Source organism: Dermochelys coriacea, chromosome 1 (genome assembly GCF_009764565.3).
Source record: "Dermochelys coriacea isolate rDerCor1 chromosome 1, rDerCor1.pri.v4, whole genome shotgun sequence".
NCBI lineage: Eukaryota > Metazoa > Chordata > Testudines > Dermochelyidae > Dermochelys > Dermochelys coriacea.
In genome coordinates this window covers 114,418,441-114,435,556 of record NC_050068.2, presented here as the reverse complement: position 1 = coordinate 114,435,556, position 17,116 = coordinate 114,418,441, and the positions used below count along the sequence as shown (strand labels likewise).

The following is a 17,116-nucleotide window of genomic DNA, read 5'->3' as shown; positions in this document are numbered from 1 at the left end:
CCCCGGTCAGGATTGAGACTTTGCTGTGTTGGGAGCTGTACAAACACAGCAGGAGAGACACTGGAGAGCTTAAGTAAAATCATATTCCTTACAGTGGTGAGCTGGAGCCAGTTCACACCAGTTTGTTAGAACTAGTTGTTAAATGTAGAAGCCCTTTTAGGGGACAACCGGTTCTAACCGAAAGTGGCGCCTTTGGCGCCAACTCCATGGGTGCTCCGGGGCTGGAGCACCCCCGGGGAAAATTTGATGGGTGCAGAGCACCCACCGGCAGCTCCCCACCCCACGCCCGGCCCCAGCTCACCTCACCTCCGCCTTCTCCCCTGAACGTGCCTCCCCGCTCTGCTTCTCCAACCCCTCCCCCGGCTTCCCGTGAATCAGCTGTTTGCGCGGGAAGCCTGGGAGGGCTGAGAAGCAGGCGGCGGCTTCGCGCTCAGGCCCAGGGAGCTGGAGGTTGAGCGGAGGTGAGCTGGTGCGGGGGGGGGTGCGAGGAGGGCCGCCCGCGTCGCAGCAGGTAACCCGGGGAGGAGAGGGGAGGATCACGCAGGGGAACCGCTCCCCGCCCCAGCTCACCTCTGCCTCCCTGGGCCTGACAATGTAGCCTCTTGGTATTAATATGACAAGAATTGTCTTGGATATAATGCTTGTTGTTTTCTTTCCATGTGTGCAGGATGTTTTTGCCATGAAGAAACCCTTTGGGACTGATCACAATTACTAGAACTTGCTTTGCTCTGAAGACCCGGCAGTTTTTTAAGATGCTTTCTACCTTTGGTCTAAAAGTACTTCTGTAAAGTAGCTAGAAAATCTGGGAGTAGAACATTTAATATTTCTGCACTCTCCAGCCTACTATAATGTCAGAAATGAGTACCAGCTGGACAGCCAACCTGAGCTTTGGACCATCTACAGATCCTCATGAGCCACGAATTGGACTCTCTAGAACAGGGCACACCATAGTGGCTGTTTTCCTTGGATTTATCTTGGCATTTGGCTTCTTGAATAACTTGATTGTTCTCATACTCTTCTGCAAGTTTAAAACCCTGCGCAACCCTGTAAACATGCTACTGCTGAACATCAGTGCCAGTGACATGTTAGTGTGCATCTCTGGCACCACACTCAGTTTTGCATCCAACATCCACGGCAGATGGATTGGAGGAGAGTATGGTTGCATGTGGTATGGCTTTGTCAATTCCTGCTTTGGTAAGAGTTTAAAGATTTTGTGTTACACTATTATTTGTAACATGGTGGATATGGAAAGTATATGTGTACCATCAGTGCGACTAGCACAGTTCTAAGATTTCTGGCTTTCTAAGACCACACATAACACTTTGGATTACACACCTCTGTAGAATTTTATGTATAGTTATACTCCCATGCAACATAATTTCACCAAATGTGGCATCCCTAGCCCCAGACTGATGCTCTACTGATGTTAAACATCCAAGATAGCCATCTTCCACTGGGCAATTGCCACTTTACCACAGTGAGCTGTCAATAGTAAAGTGGCAGCGTATAATTAAAGTGTATTTTTAGATTATCTGAAAATAGATTCTCAGCACTAAGACTGTCTTGTTTTTTAAAAACATATATCCAGATCAGCTTGTCATTTGCTCTGCCTGTCAGTTCTGTTTTTGTGAGCCACCAATGTATTGAAATATACAAGCATTCTGTTCTCTGGATTACTTGGGAGATCTGGTTTGCTGCACACTTTAGTACCCAATCTGCTCACATGAATATATTAGATATATGACCCTTGTGCCCAGTGATGAGCTGCCAAAATCTTAACAACGGATTCCCTCCTCACCCCATGAGAGGGTCGTTGCCTGCCCCCCCTGGACCCCCTCCATCCACCCCCTCCCCTATCCCCTGACTGCCCCCAGAACTGGGCAGGAGGGTCTCGTGGGCCACCGTAGTGGGTGCTCACCCCGCCCCTAAGAGCCAGAGGCACCTGCCGGCGGGCGAGGTGGGGAGTCCCGGCAGTGCTTACCTGGGGCAGCTCCCAGGAAGCATCCAGCAGGTCCCTCTGGCTCCTAGGGGCAAGGGAGCGTGGCTGGGGGGGGAGCAGGGGGAGCGGCTGCTCCCCCACTGATCACATCAAAAGTGGCGCCTTAGGTGCTCACTCCCTGGGTGCTTCAGGGCTGGAGCACCCACAGGAAAATTTGGTGGGTGCAGAGCACCCACCGGCAGCTCTCCAGCCCCAGCTCGCCTTCGCTCTGCAGCTGAACGCGCTGCCCCGCTCTGCTTCTCCGCCCCCTCCCCCGGCTTCCCACGAATCAGCCATTTGGCGGGAAGCTGGGGAGGGCTGAGAAGCAGGCGGCGGCTTCCCGCTCAGGCCGAGGGTGGCGGTGGTGAGCTGGGGCGGGAAGCGGTTCCCATGTGCGCGCCCCCCCCGGGTTACCTGCTGCGGCGCGGGCGGCCCTCCTCGCGCCCCCCGCCCCAGCTCACCTCCATCTCCCTGGGCCTGAGCGGGAAACTGCCGCCTGCTTCTCAGTCCTCCCAGGCTTCCCGCTGAACAGCTGATTCGTGGCAAGCGGGGAGTGGTGGGGGGCGGAGAAGCAGAGCAGGTGGCGCGTTCAGGGGAGGAGGTGGAGGCGGAGTGGAGGTGAGCTGGGTCCGGGGGTAGGGTGGGGAGCTGCCAGTGGGTGCTCTGCACCCACCAAATTTTCCCCTTGGGTGCTCCAGGGCTTGAGCACCCATGGAGTCGGCACGTAAGGTACCACTTTTGGCCGGTTAAATTTAGAAGCCCTTTTAGAACCGGTTGTCCCTTGCGTAACAACCGGTTCTAAAAGGGCTTCTAAATTTAACAACCGGTTCTTGCGATTGGTGCGAATCGGTTCCAGCTCACCACTGCTTGTGCCACTTTAGTTCAGCCTACACATGCGCACAGCAAATCCTCTGCTGCCCTGATTTTGTTACCACTGGAGGGTCTGAACAGGAGATTTGAAAAATTCACTCTCCCTCCAGTGCTTTTTGGGAAAATAGATGGGGAGGAATAACTTCAAGATGTATTCTCCTCCTTATAATTTAGCTTATTGCTATCATTCATGGAGGGAGGTGGAGCTGAAAGAATAGATTAACATGTACATTTAAGGGGTCAGCAAATGTACATGCAAGTGACATTTGTAGTGCATTTGGCAGTCAGGTCTCCTATCTGTTACCAGCTCTTCTGTTGCAGCACTGGAAATAAAACAGAAATAAAAGGATGTCTTAGTTATAATCTGCTACTGTTGCTCTTTTCACTCAAAAGGAAAACAGAGACAAAACTACTTATTGATCAGTTTTTCTAGATAAAAGGAACTGATCACATCAAAATTTACCTAATTAGCCAAATTAGTAGTATGCTTTGATAGTTGCTATGACAATATAAATAATAATAATGCCACTCAAGGCTCTGTCCATGCAGAGCTTGTTGCAGGAGCAAGGTCTTAATTTTCTTCTGTAAAAAGGTGTCACGGGGTTCACTCGCTGCATCTTGCACCTCCTCCTAGCAGCTCTGGGGATTAGCTCTTGCCAGATGCTGCCCTCCTCTGGTGGTGTCTCTCCCCATCATCTCTTTCAGCCTGTGCCCCTCTCACTCCCACAGCTGCAGCTTCCTGTTTGTGGCTTAGTCCTCCGGCCAGGTCACTGAGGACCTCTCCTTCTGGGGAAATCAGTCCTTCCAGACTGGCTGGCATTTCCAACACCCTGCGCTACTTCCCAGTGGCTGGTGTTGTCAGACATCACCGGTGTGGTGCTCTGCTCTGTTTAATGTTGATAGCAGTCAGCTGCGAGCATGTGTTCCTTCTGTGTGCTGTCCCGGCTCTGCAGATTGCTGACACAGCAGACCCCGAGAGAACCCCCAATGACCACAGACTCTGATAAGATACGAGGCACCTGGCCAGGTTTATTGCCAAATGAAGCACAGTAATAGTTTCCTGCAGACTTTACAGGACATACTACGAATATGTGCCCCCTGACAATGGACCATCTCAGTCAGTGGCAGGACTCTCCATTTCCACCTAGACTGGACAAAGACACTGCCCTAGGGATGCAGTCTTATATTCCGGATGTATTGAGGAGCAACCCCTCCATGTAGTAAGGTGCTTCCTTTCACCTTGTACATGTTGGTTCAAACAAAACAACTCTATCCATCATATTACCCTTTTGCCCCTGTCTTTAGGATGGTCAGCCTGTTCCTTGTTATCTATGTTGAATGTGCTTGTCCCTGACTGTTCTGGTGTATGTTTATATTATTAGTGCTTAGCGCCTTTCAGGTATGTGTTTAATTGCAGCAGCAGCCTTTTCTTGCCAGCTTCTGTGAACAGGGCCTGCCTCTGGCTCACAGCTTAACTTTGCTTTGTGTGCGGAAAGTCTTGACCATTACTTTAGTTCAGGTCTTAGGCCTCATACCGGGCCTCTGATACAAGGGCTTATGCATCAGGGCCTCATCTTATCACAGCTGGTAGGGGAACCCAGGCCTACCCTCTACACTGGGTTCCAGCCCAGGGAACCTATAACAACCATCCAAGGTCTGTCATCCTACCCCTTGCTGCTGTTTTCCTGGGCTTCCTTCCCTTTCTGGGTTTGCCAGCCCCAAGCTCCCTCCTCCCAGGGAGTGACTGTAGACTATGTCCTAACAGCCTCTTGCTGCTCACAGCTCCTGGGCTTTATATGGGTCCCTCCTGTTCCTGCCCAGCTAAGCCCCTTTCCAGTTAGTGACCTGCTTCCTGTCGTCTTCCTCAGGTGCAGCCTGGGCAGTTAATTGGCCTGCCTAGCCATTTTAATCCCTCGAAGCTTTGCATGGGGTGGTCACCCCATCACAAAAGGGTTCAATCCTGCAAGGGTCTAAGCATCCTCAATTCCCAATGAAGCGCGTTAAGATTGCTTAGCATCTTGCTGGTTGGTACTCAGACTGTGGTTTAAGGGATGCTTGTTATAAACAAGTATGAAATGAAGCATAACCAGTCTTATGTTACAGAAGCTTTAGTTCCCTGGCTAGCCTAAAAGCTCTCCTTTCTGAGTGAGTAAACTTGACTCTCTCTTGCACTTATACGCCTGTAGTCATCAGTGTGACCTAAATGAGTTTTCATGGGTGGTAGTTTTTCATTAAAAATATATTGCTATTTTAAACAAATGAAGAAAAATGATGACAAGCAGTGGGAGTGCACTTTGGATGCTTACAATACCATTATTTTTACAATGCCATTTCCCTTATACCCCCAGAAATAATATTTTAAAATTTCAAGAGAACAATGTTAAAATTGGTGCTTGCACTCAAAACAGTTAGCTAAACACAGCTTATAAATAATGACAGGACCTCTGCTTGGACATAGTTTAGGAAGCCAAAATGCCTTAGTCCCATATTACTTTAGGACCACAAATGTATGGGGAATCTTTGAGCAGAAAGGTTATTTTACCTCTGTATTTGGTACTGGTGTGACTGCTGCTACAATATTGTGTCTAATTCTGGTATCCACAACTCAAGAAGGATGTTGATAAATTGGAGAGGATTCAGAGAAGAGCCATGAGAATGCTCAAGGGATTAGAACAAATGCCTTATAGTGACAGATTGAACTCCTTGAGTCCATTTAGTTTAACAAAGAGAAGGTTAAGGGGTGACTTGATTACAGTCTATTAGTACTACATGGGGGACAAATATTTGATAATGAGCTCTTCAGTCTAGAAAGGTATAAAATGATCCAACGGTTGGAAGTAGAAGCTAGACTAATTCAGACTTGAATTAAGATATACATTTTTAACAGTGAGGGAAATTAATCATTGGAACAATTTTCCAAGAGTTGTGGTAAATTCTTCATCACTGGCAATTTTAAAACCAATCAGATATTTTTTCTAAAAAATGTGCTCTAGGAATAATTTTGGGGGAAGTTGCATGGCCTGTGTTATACATGAAGTCAGACTAGATGATCACAATGGTCCCTTCTGACCTTGGAATCTACAGATACCTCACGGTGGAGGGGCACTTCATTTAAGTGAAGAAGTACCAAAGTTTTCTAACTTAACACTCATATCACCAATTTGGGGGCCAGATTATGGAATCTTTACTCACATTGGGTGTCCCCTATTCCACAGAGAGCCCCGTTAATTTCAGTGGGCCCACCTGCAGAATAATGGCTAAGATACTCTTCAGCAAGAGTATGTGTGGGAAAATCAGACCCTTTGGAACAAGTTGGGGAACTTGGTGATTTGGGTATGTGTGCATGTGATGGGTAGGGGATGCGTCAGGGGAAAGGTGTTCCAACTGAGAACAGGAACTGCAAATGGGGCAGTCTTGCAGAAAAATCTCTCTTTGCACCAAAACACATAGCAAAACTAAACAAATAATAGCCAAGTAAGTTAAACTATCCTGGAAAGCATTCAATGGAGCATCTTACCACTTACTTTGGATGCAGTGTTAGGAATTTCTATTAGAGACCAATCCTTCAAGCTGATGAACAAAGTGATCTTCCTGGGAGCCTGGACACTCCACACCTTCAGGAAATGCTCAGCAACTGGCAGCACCCTGGGATCTCAAGGCCATATCCTTCTCCTGCAAGTTTAGCCATTGACTTCACTGGTCACAAGATTGCACCCATAGCGTAGATTCACAAAAGGTGTTTAGTTGCTTAACCCCTCAGACTTCGGCATCTAAGCACCTGTTTTGGCTCCACTGCAATCCACAAAACTCCAGCCAAACACTGTGGGCACCTAATCTCACTCAGCACCTAAGATTCAGGAAACAGTTCCCTTGGTGCCTATGTTTTTGCCTCTGAGCATGCGCATGGCTGCCTCCCTCTAAGTGTCCAGACACCTATCTCCTGCCAAAACCCCAAGGCGACCCACAAAATGGGGGAAGATAGGTATTCCTCCTGCCTATTTTGCATGTGGGACCAGATCTAGTAGGCCTGCTTAGAGGCTACCTAACGGATCAGATCCCATTCAAAATCTGGCTGGAGAAGGAGATGTGGTGGGGTTGGTGATGACTAACTCATTCGGCCTGCCAAATTCATTCTCACAAGAAATGCCTTAGGTGGCTAAGTTGCCTGACTCCAGGAAAGGGGCTCTTGGTTATAGATCACTGGCAGAGATGCTCATACTATGGGGCTAAAAAACAGCAGAGTACACATTTGGGATCAGGCTGGAGCTGAGACCCTCTCCCCTCACTGAGTTTAAGAGCCTGGCTCCAGTCTGAGGTTCAGTGTCTACACTGATATTTTTAGTCCTGCAGCGCAAGCCTGAGACAGTTGACCTGAGCTCTGAGACTTGCTGTTGCAGATCTTGTGGCACCTTAGAGACTAACAAATTTATTAGAGCATAAGCTTTCGTGAGCTACAGCTCACTTCATCGGATGCATTTGGTGGAAAAAACAGAGGAGAGATTTATATACACACACAGAAAACATGAAACAATGGGTTTATCATACACACTGTAAGGAGAGTGATCACTTAAGATAAGCCATCACCAGCAGCGGGGGGGGGGGAGGAGGAAAACCTTTCATGGTGACAAGCAAGGTAGGCTAATTCCAGCAGTTAGCAAGAATATCAGAGGAACGGGGTGGGGGGGGGGTGGGGTGGGGGGAGAAATACCATGGGGAAATAGTTTTACTTTGTGTAATGACTCATCCATTCCCAGTCTCTATTCAAGCCTAAGTTAATTGTATCCAGTTTGCAAATTAATTCCAATTCAGCAGTCTCTTGCTGGAGTCTGTTTTTGAAGCTTTTTTGTTGAAGGATAGCCACTCTTAGGTCTGTAATCGAGTGACCAGAGAGATTGAAGTGTTCTCCAACTGGTTTTTGAATGTTATCCTTCTTGATGTCTGATTTGTGTCCATTCATTCTTTTATGTAGAGACTGTCCAGTTTGACCAATGTACATAGCAGAGGGGCATTGCTGGCACATGATGGCATATATCACATTGGTAGATGCGCAGGTGAACAAGCCTCTGATAGTGTGGCTGATGTGATTAGGCCCTATGATGGTGGTATCCCCTGAATAGATATGTGGACAGAGTTGGCAACGGGCTTTGTTGCAAAGATAGGTTCCTGGGTTAGTGGTTCTGTTGTGTGGTGTGTGGTTGCTGGTGAGTATTTGCTTCAGATTGGGGGGCTGTCTGTAAGCAAGGACTGGTCTGTCTCCCAAGATCTGTGAGAGTGATGGGTCGTCCTTCAGGATAGGTTGTAGATCCTTGATGATGCGTTGGAGAGGTTTTAGTTGGGGGCTGAAGGTGATGGCTAGTGGCGTTCTGTTATTTTCTTTGTTGGGCCTGTCCTGTAGTAGGTGACTTCTGGGTACTCTTCTGGCTCTGTCAATCTGTTTCTTCACTTCAGCAGGTGGGTATTGTAGTTGTAGGAATGCATGATAGAGATCTTGTAGGTGTTTGTCTCTGTCTGAGGGGTTGGAGCAAATGCGGTTATATCGTAGCGCTTGGCTGTAGACAATGGATCGAGTGGTATGATCTGGATGAAAGCTAGAGGCATGTAGGTAGGAATAGCGGTCAGTAGGTTTCCGATATAGGGTGGTGTTTATGTGACCATCGCTTATTAGCACCATAGTGTCCAGGAAGTGGATCTCTTGTGTGGACTGGTCCAGGCTGAGGTTGATGGTGGGATGGAAATTGTTGAAATCATGGTGGAATTCCTCAAGGGCTTCTTTTCCAGCCCCCAACTAAAACCTCTCCAACGCATCATCAAGGATCTACAGCCTATCCTGAAGGACGACCCATCACTCTCACAGATCTTGGGAGACAGGCCAGTCCTTGCTTACAGACAGCCCCCCAATCTGAAGCAAATACTCACCAGCAACCACACACCACACAACAGAACCACTAACCCAGGAACCTATCTTTGCAACAAAGCCCGTTGCCAACTCTGTCCACATATCTATTCAGGGGATACCACCATCATAGGGCCTAATCACATCAGCCACACTATCAGAGGCTCGTTCACCTGCGCATCTACCAATGTGATATATGCCATCATGTGCCAGCAATGCCCCTCTACCATGTACATTGGCCAAACTGGACTGTCTCTACGTAAAAGAATGAATGGACACAAATCAGACGTCAAGAATGATAACATTCCAAAACCATTTGGAGAACACTTCAATCTCTCTGGTCACTCGATTGCAGACATAAGAGTGGCTATCCTTCAACAAAAAAGCTTCAAAACCAGACTCCAACGAGAGACTGCTGAATTGGAATTAATTTGCAAACTGGATACAATTAACTTAGGCTTGAATAGAGACTGGGAATGGATGAGTCATTACACAAAGTAAAACTATTTCCCCATGTTATTTCTCCCCCCCACCTCACCCCCCACTGTTCCTCTGATATTCTTGTTAACTGCTGGAATTAGCCTACCTTGCTTGTCACCATGAAAGGTTTTCATCCTTTCCCCCCACTCCCTGCTGCTGGTGATGGCTTATCTTAAGTGATCACTCTCCTTACAGTGTGTATGATAAACCCATTGTTTCATGTTTTCTGTGTGTGTATATAAATCTCTCCTCTGTTTTTTCCACCAAATTCATCCGATGAAGTGAGCTGTAGCTCATGAAAGCTTATGCTCTAATAAATTTGTTAGTCTCTAAGGTGCCACAAGTACTGCTTTTCTTTTTGCGAATACAGACTAACACGGCTGCTACTCTGAAACCTGTTGCAGATCTGTTTTTGCAGTGTAGATATTGAACTCATTGAGAGGGCGGGGGTTTAAGACACAGCCCTCTCATCAGCATCTCCCACGGGCTAGCTTAGGTAGTTCTGCACCTAGCATTTTGTGGATTGCAATCTAAAAGTGACTCTCTCTTCCCATTCATTGTAGAGGGACCCTAGGTGTCTACCTCAGGCTTTGTGGATTGTAGTGTTGTTCCTGTGATTCTTCTAGGCACTTGGAAGTTTGGTGTTGCAACACTCAGGGTCACACCTCCTAAGCCCCTTTATGAATTCAGCTCCTGGTGATGGTGACAAAACAATTTCCAATTGAGTTTTTTGTAACACAAGCAAACACCATGTACAACTCATGTAAGCCCTCTCAGCACAGTTACCCGGGTGCCTCTAAGCCAAATACAGGTTACATAGTCAGAGAGAAAAAGTAACACTGACACCACACAAAATAGTCTCTTACCAGTTTAAGCACCTGATCCAGCAAACCCATACTTACATTAGTATTTACTCATGCTAGCAACTCCTGGAAGATAGGTTTGGAGACTTGGGCTGTGCATATGTTGAAACAGGTTTGGTAATTTTGTAGGACATTCTTCTTTTTTATTAAAAAGAATGACTAATTCTAGAGTAAGGCTGACAGAATGAAAATATCCATTTAATAATACTAATGCGGTGACTAACACTGTGGTCCTGATCCTGTAAATTTCTCCACATGCCTGGATCCCTGCACCCCACATGGAGTCCTATTGAAGTCAATGCAGCACCATATATATGCAGGGCTCTGCCTGTGCAGAGGAACTGGCAGGACTGGAGCCTCTATTAGTATAGTCTAATCACTGTGCTTATTAAAACCATTTTTACATCTAAATGTGAAGCTCTGATCACCGATTGAGACCTGGTGTCTGTTGACCCTTCTTCTTCCTCTTAAACTTTCACTGTTCTCTCCCCACTTTTCCTTTTCATCACATACTTTCCTGTTCAGAAGACATTTCCTGTTCCAGGACATTGGTTACTGTTACTTTATCATCTCTAGCTCCTATTGACAACTTAAAAATAAGGAATATTTGACTAAATATGAATGTTCAGGAAACTTATTTATTTCCATGAGAAGATAACTCAGAAACCTGCTTTAGAGCCTGATCCTACATCCATTGTGCACTAAAACCTCCCTTTGGCTTTATTCAGAGAGTTTGGAATGCATAAGAGCTGGGACTTTAATTTGGACCATGGGACATATATTTATGGCCGGGGTCAGAAGCCAGGAGCAGTCTCCTGGTAGCACCTTGTGTGAGTTTGTAAATCATATGCTGTAGGAATGGTGCAAAGCATTATAGCCTACAATAGTTGTACCGCACTGTTTGAAACATTAATATTGAATACTCATACATTAATAGGGTATGGAGTTGAGGGTCAGAGGAAGCGTGCCCATGGGTGTAGAGTAGGGGCATTAGGGGACGAGAGCTGAGGAAGCGTTGAGAAACTACAGCATTTGCTCAAGAAACTCCCTGAAAAAGCACAAGAACAAATCCGCACAGACACACCCCTGGAGCCCCGACCTGGGGTATTCTATCTGCTACCCAAGATCCATAAACCTGGAAATCCTGGACGCCCCATCATCTCAGGCATTGGCACCCTGACAGCAGGATTGTCTGGCTATGTAGACTCCCTCCTCAGGCCCTTCGTTACCAGCACTCCCAGCTATCTTCGAGACACCACCGATTTCCTGAGGAAACTACAGTCCATTGGTGATCTTCCTAAAAACACCATCCTAGCCACTATGGATGTAGAAGCCCTCTACACCAACATTCCACACAAAGATGGACTACAAGCCGTCAGGAACAGTATCCCCGATACTGTCACGGCTAACCTGGTGGCAGAACTTTGTGACTTTGTCCTGACCCATAACTATTTCACATTTGGTGACAATGTATACCTTCAAATCAGCGGCACTGCGATGGGTACCCGCATGGCCCCACAGTATGCCAACATTTTTATGGCTGACTTAGAACAACGCTTCCTCAGCTCTCGTTCCCTAATGCCCCTACTCTACTTGCGCTACATTGATGACATCTTCATCATCTGGACCCATGGAAAAGAAGCTCTTGAGGAATTCCACCATGATTTCAACAATTTCCATCCCACCATCAACCTCAGCCTGGACCAGTCCACACAAGAGATCCACTTCCTGGACACTACGGTGCTAATAAGCGATGGTCACATAAACACCACCCTATATCGGAAACCTACTGACCGCTATTCCTACCTACATGCCTCTAGCTTTCATCCAGATCATACCACTCGATCCATTGTCTACAGCCAAGCGCTACGATATAACCGCATTTGCTCCAACCCCTCAGACAGAGACAAACACCTACAAGATCTCTATCATGCATTCCTACAACTACAATACCCACCTGCTGAAGTGAAGAAACAGATTGACAGAGCCAGAAGAGTACCCAGAAGTCACCTACTACAGGACAGGCCCAACAAAGAAAACAACAGAACGCCACTAGCCATCACCTTCAGCCCCCAACTAAAACCTCTCCAACGCATCATCGAGGATCTACAACCTATCCTGAAGGACGAGCCATCGCTCTCTCAGATCTTGGGAGACAGACCAGTCCTTGCTTACAGACAGCCCCCCAATCTGAAGCAAATACTCACCAGCAATCACACACCACACAACAGAACCACTAACCCAGGAACCTATCCTTGCAACAAAGCCCGTTGCCAACTCTGTCCACATATCTATTCAGGGGATACCATCATAGGGCCTAATCACATCAGCCACACTATCAGAGGCTCGTTCACCTGCGCATCTACCAATGTGATATATGCCATCATGTGCCAGCAATGCCCCTCTGCCATGTACATTGGCCAAACTGGACAGTCTCTACGTAAAAGAATGAATGGACACAAATCAGACGTCAAGAATTATAACATTCAAAAACCAGTTGGAGAACACTTCAATCTCTCTGGTCACTCGATCACAGACCTAAGAGTGGCTATACTTCAACAAAAAAGCTTCAAAAACAGACTCCAACGAGAGACTGCTGAATTGGAATTAATTTGCAAACTGGATACAATTAACTTAGGCTTGAATAGAGACTGGGAATGGATGAGTCATTACACAAAGTAAAACTATTTCCCCATGGTATTTCTCCCTCCCACCCCACCCCCCACTGTTCCTCTGATATTCTTGTTAACTGCTGGAATTAGCCTACCTGCTTGTCACCATGAAAGGTTTTCCTCCTTCCCCCCCCCGCTGTTGGTGATGGCTTATCTTAAGTGATCACTCTCCTTACAGTGTGTATGATAAACCCATTGTTTCATGTTCTCTGTGTGTGTGTATATAAATCTCTCCTCTGTTTTTTCCACCACATGCATCCGATGAAGTGAGCTGTAGCTCACGAAAGCTTATGCTCTAATAAATTTGTTAGTCTCTAAGGTGCCACAAGTACTCCTTTTCTTTTTGCGAATACAGACTAACACGGCTGCTACTCTGAAACCTGTCATTACACAAAGTAAAACTATTTCCCCATGTTATTTCTCCCCCCCACCCCACCCCCCACTGTTCCTCTGATATTCTTGTTAACTGCTGGAATTAGCCTACCTTGCTTGTCACCATGAAAGGTTTTCCTCCTTTCCCCCCCCTGCTGCTGGTGATGGCTTATCTTAAGTGATCACTCTCCTTACAGTGTGTATGATAAACCCATTGTTTCATGTTCTCTGTGTGTGTGTATATAAATCTCTCCTCTGTTTTTTCCACCAAATGCATCTGATGAAGTGAGCTGTAGCTCACGAAAGCTTATGCTCTAATAAATTTGTTAGTCTCTAAGGTGCCACAAGTACTCCTTTTCTTTTTTCTTGAGTAGTTGTTTTTCTTATTCTAAGGCTGGCACTTCAACCTTTTATTACCCATCAAACATCCAGCCACAATCACACTCTATTTCACTTAACATATTTCCTATCACATCTACATTTTATTACTGATTCATTCTTTAACATAACCATTCTAAAATCACTGGGACATGACAGACTTCAATAAGCCCATTCATACCACCTGTTACATATGAGAAGAAAATAAGCAAGATAAGAATGAAAGAGTGAGGGGTTAACAAATTTTATTCCTGAGTTCCGGAAAACAGAGTTGTAACAACAGCTGTCCTAATGTTATCACTTTAGAACAAACTTTTTGTCTTGGGATGTTCTCCTGTAATTAACGCAGAGCTTGTAAACTTGACAGGCATATTTCAATTAGCACAGACTCAGTCAGGCTGAGAAGCATATTTCTTTCTAATGATCAGGCCAAATCCAGGGTCTGTTCTGAGCCTTCCCTTTCTCATACTTTTCCCTATAACATAAATGTATTAATTATTGCTTTTATCCAACAAGAACACTTCCTGAAATGAAAAAAATACTTTGCAAATTTTTGTCAAATAAGTGTATTGTTGGAGAAAAGTGGGGGGCTTCTGAATGATATATCTAAATAGTTTAGATTTGTATTTTCCTAAACATCGAAAAGGGACCAACATTACAGGGGAAGTATCTTTCAAACACACTTATTCGGTAAATGGCTTGTGAGTCAATAAACCACAGCCTCTATTGATTCACAAGCCATGTATCATCTTTGTATATTTCACAGCCAATAGAATTACTACTTAAATAATCTAATATCCCTGCCTGGGATTCAGAGGTTTTCTGGATTATTGAACTAATATGACCTCTTTTTCTTTTAATCTTTTCCATAACTGACACAGATGGGATGCTATCGATTGACTGGAAATGCTAAGGAGAGTCACTCTGGGGGCAGCTGCAATACACTGATGTCCTTGTCCTATTTTTTCTTTTAAATGTTCATATTGCATTTCATTTTTATGGACCCTAAGTTACTGGGGATCTGGTTACTCAAGAGACCGCCTCTTTCCCAGTGCCACACAACCCTAGATGAGATCAATGGAGGTACCTGATCTAGAGAGGGAGAGGGGAGGAGCAGGGACGTGGTGCGCTCAGGGGAGGAGATGGAGAAGAGGTGGGGCCGGGGCCGGAATTTGGGGAAGGGGTTGGAATAGGGGCAGAGAGGGGGCGGAGTTGGGGTGGGGACTGGGGAAGGGATTGGAATGGGGACAAGGAAGGGGTGGGAAGAAGCAGGGCAGGGGCGTGGCCTCATGGACTAGACGAGCAGTCTGAGGTATGAAGTTCAGCATGTATGAGTCTTTGCTGTGAGTAGTTGGGAAGAAGGTTTGCTAAAACTGGCAATGTATTTTGTAAGAATAGTTACTTTAAAAAGTTCCTGCCATTACAGCTATGTTGATAGACTGTTAGTGTAGATCATCATCAGTGTTACTGACCACATAAGGAATAGTTACAGGTGTTTATATTTTATTAAAACCCTTCTTCGCATTACAGTTTTTAAAAAGTTAATACGTTGACTTTTAATAGCATACTATATTACTCTTCATTTTTTATTATACTTTTGTATCGTATGAAAAGATTTCAGTGATGTGGCCTTTGGGCCAATGTACTAATTCTCATGTGGCCCTTGGGGTGATTTGAGTTTGAGATCCCTGCTCTAACACCTAAGTTCTTTGAAGCAGGAACATCTTTCTCGTTGTAAACCTCTGAAAAGATATCAGTTTGCACATGCTCAGAGGTTTGTTAGAGGCTGCCATTTTTTTTTTTTTACTATTTACCATGTTCTTGTTCAAACATTTCAGCTATAGAGTCAGGAGCAGAGACAACATGTAAGTAAGGATCAATCACGCCACACAGAGAGCAGTTAGTCAAAGTGGCAAGTCTTCAATCAACCAATAGGCTGAAATTTTTGCATAAGCTGGTTGGATAATTAAATATATTTGTAAAAATCAAAACCAATTTATGAACAATTCATGAACAGAAAAAAGAAAGCTAAGTAGCATAACTTTTTCAGAATTAATAATTAAACCGTCTTTTAAAATCAGCACTAGCTCATGGCTCTGCATAAAATATGTATGTAATTATTTATGAGGTTCAAAACCATCAGTTATTTCTACATTTCTGGTTTTGCCTGGGCCTGAAGCAGAAATACTGAAATGCCGGTGAGGGAGCAAATCCTACTATACTTTTAGTGTATTTGGAACTAGAAAATAGTGTACTTTAATGAGATTTCTAGAACTAGCAGCCATGGGTTGGCATTGGCTTTGGATACACATCTAAACTGTTACTCAAACTGAAGCTCGTGAGTTTCACGCCTCACTTTTATATACAGAACTGATAATGTGCATGTCAGTGGCCTAATGAGTTCTGCCTACTGTGTTAATGGAGGACCTCGTTAAATCCACCTAACTAATAAGCCTAATGAAGTTAAATAATTCATTAGAGCTCCAAACAGCAGCAAATGTAATACAGACTAGAAACTAGCATAGCAAAGCTGACAAGTTATATATAAACCTTCTCAGAGTTCAGCATTTCATGGGGGAGACATAAGAGGTTTTATAATCTCTCTCTGGGGCTTTAATGTCCATATAGTAAAAAAGTCAATTGTAGTAAATGTGTCTAGGACTTTGATGATTGTAGAAGCAGCTGCTTTTCCCCAAGTCAGCTACAATTAAAATTTTCTGTTTGGTCTGTACAGGCCTTTGGTAACAACTCCCCAGGACTCAGCCTTAATTCACAAAAGATTTGCTGAGTTTCACAAACCACTTGGTAAATCCTGGCAGAATTTTCCAAAGGAAGGGTGTGGAGCAGCGTGGAGCATCTCAGATCTCAGGCTGAGGTGAAACAGTCACAGCATCAGCTGCAGCAGGAGCAGGTAGAGCATTGTACAGTAGAACCTCAGAGTTACGAACACTTTGGGAATGGAGGTTGTTCATAAATCTGAAATGTTCACAACTCTGAATAAAATGTTATGGTTGTTCTTTTAAAAGTTTACAACTGAACATTGACTTAATACAAATTTGAAACTTTACTATTCAGGAGCAAAACGCTGCTTTCCCTTAATTATTTTAGTAGTTTACGTTTAACACAGTGCTATATTGTGTTTGCCTTTTTTTTTCCCTCTGTCTCTGCTGCTGCCTGATTGTGTACTTCCAGTTCCAAACGAGGTGTGTGCCTGGTCTACACGGGGGGGGGGATCAATCTAAGATACGCAACTTCAGCTACGAGCATAGCATAGCTGAAGTTGATGTATCTTAGATTGACTTAGAATCATTTACTTCGCATCCTCGCAGTGCGGGATCGACGGCTGCTGCTCCCCCGTCGACTCTGCTTCCGCCTCTCGCCATGGTGGAGTTCCGGAGTCGTCAGCAGAGCGATCGGGGATCGATTTATCGTGTCTACATTAGACGTGATAAATCAATCCCCGATAGATCGATCCCCGATAGATCGATCACTACCCTCCGATCTGGCGGGTAGTGTAGACATGGCCATTGACTGGTCAGTTCGTAACTCTGGTGTTTGTAACTTCAGGGTTCTACTGTCCTGCGAATATTCCTGTACATATAGGTGTATT

The 17,116-nt window shown here is 45.2% G+C and overlaps 1 protein-coding gene across 2 annotated transcripts in view; it reads left to right on the top strand.

Moving 5' to 3' along the window:
- The first annotated feature begins 673 nt into the window (after window positions 1-673).
- Window positions 674-17,116, top strand: part of LOC119845486 (opsin-3-like) — a 119,044-nt gene continuing 102,601 nt past the window's right edge. For both annotated transcript variants that reach the window (XM_038377839.2, XM_043510742.1), the window contains exon 1: window positions 674-1,194. In XM_038377839.2, coding sequence (XP_038233767.1) covers window positions 849-1,194 — 346 coding nt within the window. In that variant the 5' untranslated portion in view covers window positions 674-848. The remainder of the gene's footprint in view (window positions 1,195-17,116) is intronic.